Source organism: Staurois parvus, unplaced genomic scaffold (genome assembly GCF_062004578.1).
Source record: "Staurois parvus isolate SC_StPar_1 unplaced genomic scaffold, SC_StPar_1.0 ptg000285l, whole genome shotgun sequence".
Classification (NCBI taxonomy): Eukaryota; Metazoa; Chordata; class Amphibia; order Anura; family Ranidae; genus Staurois; species Staurois parvus.
In genome coordinates, this window is record NW_028318081.1 from 122449 (window position 1) to 136445 (window position 13997).

Below are 13997 nucleotides of genomic sequence, written 5' to 3' on the forward strand. Positions count from 1 at the left end.
CATAGTGTTTTGGCTCCTTTTTAAATGATAATGATACAGTATGTCAGCCTTGATTTGGTGTGTGTTCAAGAAGAGGTTCATTGCCTGTCCACTCCCCCCATCCACTTTGGTTAAGCTAAATCTTTCATTATGGTAAAAACCAAGTACAGTGTGACAGGAGTCAATTTGGGTGGGGGGTCCAAGGAACCCAGCTCACTTTGGAGAGCCCGTCTCAGCTCCCCATATCCCTCTTATGTGTAAATCTCCCTGTGCCTGTTAGGGGTACAGGGTGATCTGTCCTAATATTGTGTGGGCTTTGTCTCAGACTGTGTAGACATATCTAGGAGATAGGTGGGGTGGGGGTTGTTGACTGTTTAATGTTATGTGGCTGCATCCCATTGTTCTATTGTTTGTCTGGCTTGGGAGCAAACTATTATGGGATGTATGTGTTTAGGTGTATTAGCTTAGTGGGGGGGATGTCTCCAGCAGCCCTCCCTCCTGATGGGACTGTCTGCTGGTGTGAAGTTTGAATACCTGTGTGTCTCTTGCTACTAAATGTCAGGGGGGATTGTCCCCTGAGTGTATATATCTTGTAGCTGTGTTCCAATAAAGTAGTCTACCTCCTGGTTTACTTCAAGACTGGTGTTGTCTAGTCTTGTATGGTCGGCTGTGGTGTCTGTTGTCGGTGTTCAGACGGGGAACCGGTATTTTAACGGAAGTACTCAATCGCAGTCTGGGTCGGTTCCGTTACAGTGTCTACCTTCCTCACTCTTATTTTGCACAGTTTTAGGTCTAGTTCTAAAATGTGAGTAATCTTTAGGAGCAGTGCCAAGACACAAGTCATGTTCAATGTGTACTGGACAATGGGACAGGATCACTTTATAATGAAAGTATTTCCTGCTGCTCTATCCACAGATAAGCAATGTGGCAGAAGACAACATTTATAACATCCTGAGCTGCTCCATTACAAACACTGATGCAATCATCACGCAGGGAGCATTCTCGCTTTTCTTCAGCAAATTCAGCTTGGACAAAATTGGGTCCATATTGAACAAAATCAATCTAAAGGTAAGCCACTTTCCCTGTATATGAAGCAATGAATTCCATTTAATAGCAGCCCCATTGGTAATACAAATTCACCTGCTCATTGCTTTCTCTTCATTTGATTGGTTGTTGGGAGCAGAGAGAAACCCAGTACTTCCAGGTATGGTGGGAGCATGTGGCTTCGTCCCCAGCATGTTAATGTGAGGTCCTCTTTAAAACTTTTGGGAATCTTAGGATGGATACTCAACCTCAGTTTTACAAAATTCTGTCTTTCAGGTTCCTTCTTCATCCTTAACACCTCAAAGCAGAAAGTATATGTTGACTGCAGCATTTGAAAAACTATTGCAAGACCCAATGAAACTGACCCCCGGGTTGCTAGCTTCTTGGACAGAGGATAAGCTGTATGCCTTAATACCCGCCATCAATAAAGATATCCTGAACTGCATAACCTCCTCATCAGTGACATGTGATGGACTGCAGGCCATGTAAGTTCACCATGTTCTCTGTACATGGGCTGTTCCAGTAGAAGAAGATATAAACACTAACTGGATGACATTAAAGAGGTCCTTCAGTCATTTAAAAATGAATTAAAAGGCAGCAGCCAGAAATACTGTAGCTGCTGACTTTTAATATAAGGACACTTACTTGTCCAGGGATCCAGCACTGTACTCATCCAGGCTGGTTCTTCACCAGTCTTTGGGTCCCCAATACTGGAATGTTTGGGAAGTGAGAAGCTGGCTGTGACTCCTGGAGGCTTAACAGCCACCTCTCCATTTCACAAGTCAGGCTGTAGTTGGTGAAGGAACCTTCAGCCTCCCGGGACCTGTGTCGTGTCGCTGGAGGTTGTAGGTAGGGTGGGGGATGGGGAAAACTTCTGGTAGAATTGACTAGGCAATTCTAACGGAAGTGAGAGTGGGTTTCTAACAAAACTAGATACCCACTTCCCCCTAAAAAAGTGGAGGAGAAGGGAGGGAGGAGAACATATATTGGAACCATTTTAGGTAAAGTTCCGATTTAACGTTGCCATTGAATTTAGTATCTTAAACTATTGCCAAGTTTTTTTTTATTTTGTTCTGTCACATTGCTTCTAATTTTCTCCAGCCTCTTCCAGCTAATTCTTGTCTTCATCGCTGCTTGTACATTGTTGCTGGCTATCTGACACTGATATTATTGAGCCATGCCTGCTCAATGTGCGTCAGCGTGGCCTCTTGTACTTTCCACCAGGGGAACATATGCAGGGTGTAGTTACACAGCTGGGAGACAGTTGTCACCCCATAGCAGGAAGTGTCTGAACAAGGACCTTTTTGTCAGGATCACCAGGTATTCCTTCACAGAAAGCCACAGACATAAAACTGAAACATCTTTTGACCTGGCATTATCATGTTATACACTACTGTGCAGAAGTTATAGGCATTTGTGAGAAAAATGCTGTAAATGAAGAATGCTTTCAGAAATAGAAATGTTAATAGTTTATTTTTATCAATTGACAAAATAGAAAGTAAATGAGAAGACAAATCCAAGCCAAATCAATATTTGGTATGACCACCCTTTACCTTCAAAACAGCATCAATTCTTCTACTTACACTTGCACACAGTTTTTGAAGGACCTCAGCAGGTAGGTTGCTCCAAACATCTTGGAGAACTACCCATAGATCTTCTGTGGATGTCGGCTGCCTCAGATTCTTTTGTCTCCTCATGTAATCCCAGACAGACTCTATGATGATAAGATCTGAGCAGTGTGGGAGCCAAACCATCACTTCCAGGACCCCTTGTTCTTTACACTGAAGAATTCCTAATGACATTGGCTGTATGTTTGTGGTCCTTGCCCTGCTTCTGAATAAATTTGGGGTCAGTCATATGCCCTACGTATGGTATGGTATGATGGATACGTATCTGCCTGTATTTCTCAGCATTGAGGACACCATTGATCCTGACCAAATCTCCAACTCCATTTTTAGAATTGCAGCCCCAAACTTGCAAGGAACCTCCACCATGCTTCACTGTTGACTGCAGACACTTGTTATTGTGCCGCTCTCCAGTTCTTCAGCAAACAAACTAACTCCTGCTACAGACAGATATTTCAAATGTACCCAAGTGCTAGCATAAGGGTCCTTTATGAAAAAATAAAACAAAGATGAACTTTGCAAAATTACTATTGTGAAACAACAAGTCCTGGCATGCCTGCTCACTGTGTCCCCATTAGCACGTTATGTTTTCCGCTGATTGGAAGACATTGGACTATGAGGTGGGGGAGACTGAAAAACAAAGGATTGTGGGAGGTGTAAGTTCACTATGTACAGGCGGCAATGCTCCACAGCTACGAGAAAACTACAGTTCCCCGGGGAGCTATGTGGCTTGGCAGGTGGAGTAGAGAGATTCCCAGCGAACTGCCCGGAGAGGCTCAGGGCATTTGGTGCCAGAACAGTGAAGGAAGCAGATGTCCAGTGTGACGGACCGCCTGGCACCTCCTCACCCTACACAGCTGTTTCAGTTAATGACTATGTTTTACCTACATATGAAATTGATGATCATTAGCACCTGCTTGGTATATTTGGTTAATCATACACCTGACTCTAATCCTTCAAAATCCTGGACTTTGTGCAAGTATAAGAACTGATGCTGGTTTTAAAGTCAAAAGTAGTCACACCATATATTTATTGATTTAGATTTTCTTCAGTTTGCTCACTTTGCATTTTGTAAATTGCTAAAAATAAACAATTAATATATATATATATATATACAGTGTATATATATATATACAGTATATATATATATATATATATTGTGGCAGTGCGGTGTCCTGCCACGGTCAAAATCAAGCTGAAAACCCTGGATTCTCAACCAGGCAGGTTGAGGGGCTCCAGATAGTTGATGTATTGCAGAGGAAACTGGCTTTTTGGTTTCCTCATTTATTCATTAAGTCTGTTTTGGGATCTGGAGCCTGGAGATTTCAAAGAGATCTGGGAGGGATGAAATCTCCAATCCGGGGTCCATGTTTTGAGAACCCCCAGCACACTGATTGTACAGGTGGGTGCAGGGCTTTTTGTAGAGGCCTAACCATGGTTCTGGGCTCCACCCTGGCAGACAGGAGTCAGGAGGGCTCCACCCCGGCAGACGGAGTCAGGAGGGCTCCACCCCGGCAGACAGGAGGTCTCTGCTGTGGAGTCAGGTGGGCTTCACCAAGGAGAGGTGGGAGCCAGAATAGCTGTATGCAAAAACAACCTTGTGGAAGGAGTCTGTAGGAGACAGATATAAAGCTGTGTAGCTGAAAGAGCCAGAAGGTTGAATTGGTTTGATGTTGGATACCCCTGTGTGGGAAGCATTTGTGTTTCTGGAACTTTTTCTTTTAAATAAAATTGGGCAACAAGGCCCTGAAAGAAGCAAGTTGCTGTGTGCTTTAACAAGAAAAGCTCTACCTATTTGAAGCGAGTTCCCACAATATGTATATATATGCATTCTTACTTTACAGCATTTCTTCACACCTGCCTAAAACATTTGCACAGTACTGTATATGCTGTATATGCACTTTTTAGGAACTTGGTTTAGATCTACTTTAAAGCTGAACTGCAGTCAAGTAGTTTTATTAGTTGTGGAAAGAATGGGGAAGAGATGGAACGTCCATGCTTTTATTGCTGTCTTTATCTCCATTGGGGATATTTTTTGTCTTGATCTATCTAAAGCTCACCACATGTTACAATCTAATTGTACAATCTTCTTTGGTTCTACCAACATGTACAGTACGTAATGCAAGAGCCTGCCATTTTGCGACCTGATTGATTGCTTTTGCGCCACTCAAAGTAGAGGTGAAAACATATCCCTTTGTCCCAGAGCATAGGGTGCAGACTTGTACTAATACCAATCCAGGGGGCTAGTAAATCTAAAGAGCAAAGCATCGCTGCCGCTCCTGACCAGCCAAGGTGAAGAAACCATAAGGAGCAGCCTCTGCCTACATGTGTCCACCAAACCACACATCCTGATGCATTTGCTTAGTCATAGGGTAGCCTGCCATATTGGATTTCATTAAATGGATAGTTCAGGTAGGCCCTCATATTATATAGTTTTGGTAGATCTAAAGATGAATGCACAGAGATTGTATGATCAAATTGTAACTCTTACTCAGCAGCCACTGATCTAGTCACTAGTAGGATGGAAGCCTTTCTTTGTGCTTGGCATTATGTAAGACAGACATTGGAAGTGAACCTCAGCGTCCTCTTTTCCTTCCTTTCAGTGCCCAGGGACTGAATTTGCAGTATTCTTCATTTAGCAATGTAGCTCAGGATGACATTGGAATGTGGATAAGCAGTTTCATCAAGGCAAAATGTGAGTATGCAAACTTAGACACCGCCAAAGTGAACCCTGCCAGACACACCCTATGACTAGGCATGGTACACTGTGCATAAGCTATATATAGTTTTTTGCAATATTTTTCTTTACATATATTTGAATAACTCTTATGGTTAGACTGACGTGAACCAAAAAGCATTCCTTGAAAATATTTCCCATCCAGCGACGTACTGGTACATCGCTGGACTTTTGGTGGTTATACTGGAGCGCTCACCCTGGTACCTTTTCTTAGAACCAGCGGTCGGTTCTCTAGTGATAGCAATTGAAGCGGCTTTCTAGCCACCGCCACCTTCTGCCGCTCTCTTGAGCTCCCCTGTCCCAACGGGAGACCCAAGAGTCCAGCCAGCGCATCTGCCGCATCTGCGCATATTTCACATGAGTCACTAATTGAAGAGGAATAATCACTCAGTCACTTTATTTATTATTGATTTAATGATATTAATTTTGTTTATATGATTACTTGGCACTAAAATCACTGCAATTAGATTTATTAATTTCATAAATTATTGGGATTTTGAATTAATTTTAAAAAATCACTCAGTCAAAAATATTTTTTATTTTTTATTTTATTGAGGATTATTAATTTATAATTTATTTTTTATTAATTAATTTTTGATTGGTTGGCACAAAATCACTTTTAATAGGTATTTATGAATTGTTTAATGGTATTTGGAATAATTATGGTTTAAAGGTTATTATGAGGTATCAAGGAGCGCAACATACATCGGTGAAATATTTTGATACATGGCTGGCCGGACAGCCATACAAAGCCGGGATCGACTTTGATAGGCTCTCCGTTACAGTAAACCGGAAGCAATGACCTGACATCACTTCTTGGAAGTAAACAGCGCCATTTTAAAAAGATAAAAGCATTCAGAAACACAGATCTTGGTGTTTTGAATGCTTTTAAGTGCAGAGGAGGGATTTGGGGTCTTATACACCCCAGATCTCTCCCTAAAGAGTACCTGTCATGTGCCTATTGCTGTCACAAGGATGTTTACATTCCTTGTGACAGCAATAACAAAAAAAAAAGTGTAAAAGGCTGAATTGTGTTGTTCTCCCTCTTCTGTGAACCAAGAAAGAGAGAAGGACGAGTGAACTTCAGCTAAAAAATCCGAAGCGTTTCAGAACACAGTCTTTCTTCAGGGATAAGCTGAAGAGGAGGGATGGCCAAGAAACATTCATCCAGTTTTCTTGTATAAATTGACTTGGCACAATTACAAAAAAGGCAAATATGGTCTCCTGTTAACGTGCTCACCATCAACACCTTGATGCATCTGGGGCTCGATGGAAAAATGGCTTGGGGGGAAGGGAAGACATGCTCCCCCAAAAGATTTCTCACACTGGGATCCTCACAAAATAGAACAGCGGAACCAGATATGAGGCTGTAAAGCCAAGAACAAATCTGAATCCCAGAATATGCAACATAGAGCAAGCCCAAGCAACCTGAGTGCTGAGATTTGTTCTTGGCTTCACAACCTCATATCTGGTTTCGCTGTTCTATTTTGTGGTGATCCCAGTGTGAGAAATCTTTTGGGGGAGCATGTCTTCCCTTCCCCTCAAGCCGTTTTTACATCGAGCCCCAGATGCATCGAGGTATCGATGGTGAGTACATTAACAGGAGACCATTTTTGCCTTTTTTGTAATTGTGGCGAGTCAATGTATACAAGAAAACTGGATGAATGTATCTTGGCCATCCCTCCTCGTCAGCTTACCCCTGAAGAAAGACTGTGTTCTGAAACGCTTCGGATTTTTCAGCTGAAGTTCACTCGTCCTTCTCTCTTTCTTGGTTCACAGAAGAGGGAGAACAACACAATTCAGCCTACAGCAAGTTAACAGGCTTCTCTGGCACTATCTTTATGTGTGATTTCAATGTTTGTACAATGTGTTAACTTAAAGATGTTTAAACATTTGTAATAAAATAATTCACATGTTTATGCTATTGTATTTGTGTTGTCTCAAAAGTCCCAGTACAATTTTTAGGGGAACATACCTTTTGGTACTCTAGCCTTTGGGATGTTGGCAATTAGATGATGAACCCTGTGCTGGACCCATATACTTTGTAACATAAGTTTTTCATACCTATTATTGGTGTGAAAATTTACAACAATTTTTTGTACTGCTATGTATACTGTATATTACTTTTTAACCCCTTGGCTCCTGCGCCTCCTGGCCCTTTAAGGGTTTCAGAAGCCAGGAGGCGGGCGGGGTTTTAGGGTCATGTGACCGTCCTGACTCGCTGTCACAGCAGTCACATGATTGGGGAAGGTCACAATCGCAAGAGGAGATCGGGACCTTTCTGTGAGTACCGGACATGTGTGCTGGGAGTGCGCAGGGTGCACACTCTCAGCACATATGTTTTTCTTAATTGCACACAAATATGTGGCCGCTCGGCGTCAAAGCCCAGACACCGGGAGGCCGCACATTTGCGTGCGGCCGGTGCCAAGAGGTTATTATATGTTTTTCATACCAATAATTACCCTACTGGCACACAGAATGATAATGGTAATGTGAACGGGGTGTTTCCAGGCACATCCGGCAGCCCCTGTGCGCACACCTATGTGCTCCTGAGGAAGATTGTTTGAAACGCGTTGAGTCTATATGTGGATTATTGGATGAAAAAATGTGTGAACCCCTAAAATTATTATTATACAGGATTTATATAGCGCCAACAGTCTGCGCTGCGCTTTATAATATATCTTTCCTGAGGAAAACTGTTTGAAACGCGCTGAGTCTATATGTGGATTATTGGATGAAAAAATGTGTGGACCCCTAGAATAATTCTTATTATACAGGATTTATATAGCGCCAACAGTTTGCGCAGCGCTTTACAATATAACATATAATTGAAAAACATTGAATTTATTATACATCAAATTTAAAACTGCATATAACAATATAATGGACATGTGTTATATGTGGTTTTAAATTTGATGTATAATAAATGCAATGTTTTTATATAACTGCTCATGTAGTGTCTTCATCTATATGTCTCCACGGCTGCATATTTCTCTTGGTATTGTATATAAAATCAGAATGTGTGATTAACCACTAGAGGGAGCTCTCAGTGTCTCAGTGCAATTCCTTTCTCTCTCTTTTCTAACATCTGCTGAAATGATATTAGTCATACTTGTCTTGTGACGTGAAGCAGTAAAGTGCAACTATTCTGTAACATTGCAAAGTAGGAAGCAGAGCTTGAGTTTGTAATAAACAAATATTGCTGCCCCATGTACATATCATATTTTACACAGAATCAATGATTTTCAAATATAAGCACATACTGTAGTAATATTGTCAGTTAAAGGTTTCTGTTTTTCCGATATATTTGTTTTGTTTGCAGAATGAAAGACGCTTAGATGCTATCTAGTTATCTGATTTATAATATAGTGTATTATATTTGTCTCTGTAGCTTGCCAGAAAGACACCTTAGAAAACTCAATTAATTCCTACTATCAGAGTTTTAAGAATAACACGAACTTTGAGGCCTTTCAAATGGCCTTCGGTAATCAGGACTGGGTAAGTTTCCAACCTTGAATAAGGTAGATAGATGCCTTCTAGATAACTGGTCTTCAGCCATTCAGGTCTCATTATTTACACAGAGAACCTTTGTATCTTATGATAACAATACCAGATATCTCCAGGAGATGACGGAAATGTTACTGTTACCTTAAGGGCTCATGTACACGGGGCGTTTGCAAAACTCTTCTGACTGCTGGAAAACTTAAGTTAAAAAAACGTCAGTTTAGCCGCGTTTGCATACTGCATTTATGAGTGTTTGCGTTTAGAAGCGTTTTTAAAAGATAACCTCAGGAGACCTTCCCAAATGCCCAGAATGCACTGAAAAACAGTAAAAATTAACTATTTCAGACATTTTGAGAGAAATAGAGCGAGCAGAAGCAGAGAGAGCAGTATGTGTTGAGATGACCTGTCTTTTCTGGTTGTATTCACTATGGATCCCATCATGAGCAGAATGCGCCACGTTCTACCATTTTTTTCCTTCACACGAAACCTGGAACTGACTGCGCTGGTGTACCGGGTTCATTTGAATACATGGAAAACACTTTGCATGCATTTCTGATGATGAAAAAAGACTCTGGACAGCATCTGGATATGGAACAGTTAAAAAACGCTTCTAAACGCAAACGCTTATAAATACGGTTAACCGCCAGGAAAATCTACTCCTGAATGCAAGTTTGGTGCGTTCAAAAAAACGGCTGTAAAGTCAACTGCCTGTACACGGCGATGTGTACATGGACACATAGGAAAACATTAGGGAGAGTTCAGGGCTGCTGAAAAAAATTGCAAAAAAGTTCCTAAACGTGCGTTTATCAGCCGCAGTGTACATGAACCCTTAACCTTAACTTTTTACCCCAGGCGAAAAAAAGGTCATAGATGATCTTCATGATCTCTGCTGGTTACATACTTTTTATTCTTTATAATGCCTGTTATACCGTGTTTGCAATTTTCTTTGCATTTATTCCCTATCTGGGTGGAGCTTCAAAAGGTTCTCTAGGAAGTGGACCCAGAATGTTTCACGATTTACTGATGCTGTTCTGTGATTTAAATAAGGAAAACAAAGGGTTGTGTTAGTTCTGATTGCTTATCTGAAAATGGACATGCTATGATGCACTGGATTTCCTGGGAAGGCACTATAGTAGATATGCACATATCTGAACAGGATTTATAGCAGCACCACCCTTATCAACACAGCTCACTCAGACAAGGGCTTAGACATCACACTGCTCCTGGCTTTTTGCACAACCTGCCTTTCTATGTAGAAAAAGTTGTACTCATTTCCAAAGGTCCTCCAAACATATTAAAGAGATCTTCAGGTGTCCTTGGGTATACTGCTGGTCTCAGGGGCGTGCTTACAGGGGTCGCGGGGGTCACAATTGCGACCCAGCTCCATGCTGCAGGGGGTCCATGTGGTCTCACTGTCAGCCCAGATAGGGGGAATGGCTGGACGGCTGCATACAGAAGAATCGATCTCTCCATTTTCTTCCTGCAGCTGCTGATTGCCCGCTTCTCCTCCTCTCCCTCCCGCGGGCATTCATGCAGGAGGAAAATGGAGAGACTGATTTCTCTATATGCAGCCACCCCGCTGCTCCTCCTATCTAGATTCTTTTGCTGCCCCCAGTGCTCTCCACCCCCGTGCTCTTCGGCCCCCTGTGCTCTTTAGTCCCCAGCAGGAACCGGCTGAGATTCCAACCATGTATGTGCAGGCTGAATGTACCCAAGTTGATTGATCGATCACTTTGAGTACAACCAGCCTGACGGATTTTACATGTGATTACTGTTATATCCGCTAGCAATAATCACTCTGTTCTGTGTTGATGGGGGAATTGAGCTTCATCTATGGCCAGCCTAAAATCAATAGGATGAGTATCACTAATTTACTGCTCCTCCACTGTCCAATTAAATGCAGGCCATACATGGTTCGTATTCCGAACGATTTATCGTCCGAATATCGAAAACGTCCTTCGCTCGGTGATTCGATGGTGCCATCAATGATTTAGAATATCGGCCAACCAAGTCATAAAGTTCACCCCATATAATAGGAGAAACTTCTGTTCCTTCCAGGTCACGGCTCATGCGCATATTCTTTTCGGAAAAATGATCGTACAATTTGGTCGTCATTGAGTCGAAAATCGGTCGTTTTTCACGAATTTTCCAACATGCCCGATCACCGAAATGGGAAGGAACCACGAAAATCGCCATTGAACCACTAACAGAGTGAAAAATCGGCCGATCATTCTTAGGTTCAATTTTCGAACGAAAAATCGGTCAAATTTTGACCCATGTATGGCTGGCCAAAGGTAGGGCAAGGAGGTGACTAATGGCCTGTACACACAATAAGAAAATCGTACGGAAGTTTCCGTATAAGGAACGATCAACATCTGATTGTTAGTATAGTGCTTTCAACAGCTGATTCCAACTTTTCAAACGACAAAGACTGAGGGTTCAAGCTAGAAACTTTTTATTGTACGTGAACACAACATCCGATTTTTGTTTAATGTGTACAGTAATCATACAGACGGAAATAATCGAATAGAAAAAAAAATGTGCATGATCAGAAGCAAAGAACGACCCTATGCTTCCTCTTTCACCATGCTATTATGTAGCTATGTCTGCCTTTGTCTGCTGAGAGCTTGCTTACAAGTCAACACCATTCCCACTACATCACGATGTGCACTTTTTTGGAAATTCAGACGATCAGTCATCCGATTTTATCATAAAAAAATCAGGTCACCAAGACGGTTGTGCTACCTGGTAGCTAGACAAATCTCAAATTTCAAATGTTTTGGAAGGTAAAACAGCTGCCACCAGGGGTGGACTGACCATTCAAGCACTCGGGCACTGCCAAGGGCCTGGGCTCAGTAGGGGGCCCCATGAGATGCCCCTGGTACCTTTCATTGGCTTTTTTTATAGGCTTTTTTGGATGTGGGCGAGGACACAGGGGCCCCTAGATCCACTATTGCTCCATGAGTTGTCAGTCCTCCCCTGGCTGCCACATATATATTTCATATTTGTTGTTAGCAGTTTGGCTCTGAATTTATCTTTCAATGATCTAATCAAACTTCTTGTCTGCCTTGCAGAGCTCCGTACTTAGCATCTTCAATGTGATGCAGTTGAACCAATATGTTGAAATCACCAATGCATTTGGCAACTACATTACCTCGACTCCAGTGTTTAATCAGCTGGCCAAAAATGACTTTGCCTTCACTTTTGGATTCTTGATGAACTTGACAGCCAGAAAATACACAATTGATGTTCTTTTTTCATTGTTGAAAATCCTTGTGGACAATCTAAACAGCATTAAAGATCCTCTCTGTAAGCCTCAACTAGATACTATCTTTATGGGAAAACTTAGTTATTTGCTTGTAGCCACAAATGACACCATCCTGCAGAAGCTTGCGCCAACAGATTGCTCTGAGTACCAAGACATGTAAGTAGAAACAAAATGCATGTCATGTCATGTCGGCTTACACTGCTCATAGGTTATAATATGTTCATTGACATAGGAGAGCGTTCACGGGTTCAGGGATGCTCCAGCTGCAGTCAGGCAAACCTTTCTGCTGACTACACCTCATAAATGTACATTTATCTTGGCCAAGTGTCCTGTTTTTACCTTACTCTAGTTTATGTGAGCATCAGCTTATTTCAAGGGAAAGTAAGGGTCAGACAAAGAATTTTACCCCTCATTTCCCGGAACTGACCAAGGGTTCCATAAACATTTGGCGGCTGCCCAATGCAAGTGAAGAAGATCACCCAATCCAACTCAAGATGACCATATTGGAATATACTGATCTAAAATCAATTGTCCATCTTACACAATTTGACTCTCTTTAAAAATGGTTATGTGCATTGAATAAAAACCTATGGCAATGACAGTCCTGCTAGGTGACTCCCCCAGACACTTATACTTACCTATAATTTATTTATTACAGGTACTTATATAACACTGCCAATTTACACAGCGCTTTACATATGTATTGTACATTCACATCAGTCTCTAACCCTCAAGGGGTGTACAGTCTAACGTCCCTAACCCTCAAGGGGTGCACAATCTAAGGTCCCTAACTCACATTCATACATACACATACTAGGGGCAATTTAGACAGGAGCCAATTAACCTACCAGCATGTCTTTGGAGTGTGGGAGGAAACCCACGCAAGCACAGGGAAAGCATGCAAACGCCAGGCAGGTGGTGCCATGGTTGGGATTCGAACCAGCGACCCTAGTACTGCCAGGCAGAAACACTAACCATTTAGCCACTGTGCCGCCCATATAATTTACTAGATCGATCTTCTGCTGTACTCAGCCCTGTGTTTGACAGTTATACCTCTTCTTTGTCAATTGTGTCAAGTTCTACCTGTACTATGGCTACACACAGTACATAAGCAAAAGTTCTATTTTTTTAGGCGGGGGAGTCAAATTTTTGCTTCTAAGAAGGGTCTTGTCAAAAGCAGGAGATGTTGCACCACCTCCCTAACTGCTAACTTTGACCCCAGAGCTTTTGTACAGTGAATGTTTGCCCCCTGAATGTAATGAGAGGATCCCCTTGTCTACCATGTCCCTCTTCCTCAAGAGAATATCCATTCAAAATACTTCTGCCTCCATAGTTACATACAGTGGCTATTCTGGTTGAAAATAAAGACACAAGTCCAGCCAGTTCAACCAGAGTAGGAAAAAAAACATATACACACACACAAACACACACACACACACACACATAAAAAACTTTCATATACACTATGCAATGCCCACAGTTGATCCAGAGGAAGGGAAAAAAACCCCAATAAAGCATGATCCATTTTTTTTCCAGTTTAGGAGAAAAAATCCTAGCTCATCCCCCAAAGGCAATCAGATATTCCCTGGATCAACTATACTGTACCTGGATCAACTTCCATAGCAGCCTCTCATGCTTAGGACAGCCTACATACACTATATGGAGGGCTCATGTTTGCTCCATGGAGTTAAAGTGTCTTCATACAGACACTGAGCCCCATTGCTTAGCATCAGAGTTGTCAACCTAAAATGTATATATCTTTACACACAACTGCCAAAGAACGTGATCAGTGTAAACATTTTACCATTTAACAAAATTTAGCTCCCAGTTTGTCAGGGCT

General features: G+C 41.9%; 1 protein-coding gene across 1 annotated transcript in view; it reads left to right on the plus strand.

Moving 5' to 3' along the window:
* Positions 1 to 13997, plus strand: part of LOC149458509 (uncharacterized) — a 68232-nt gene that overhangs the window by 39835 nt on the left and 14400 nt on the right. The window contains exons 11-15 of the mRNA XM_089682091.1: positions 895 to 1047; positions 1300 to 1508; positions 5252 to 5343; positions 8777 to 8883; positions 11964 to 12313. Coding sequence (XP_089538217.1) covers positions 895 to 1047; positions 1300 to 1508; positions 5252 to 5343; positions 8777 to 8883; positions 11964 to 12313 — 911 coding nt within the window. The remainder of the gene's footprint in view (positions 1 to 894; positions 1048 to 1299; positions 1509 to 5251; positions 5344 to 8776; positions 8884 to 11963; positions 12314 to 13997) is intronic.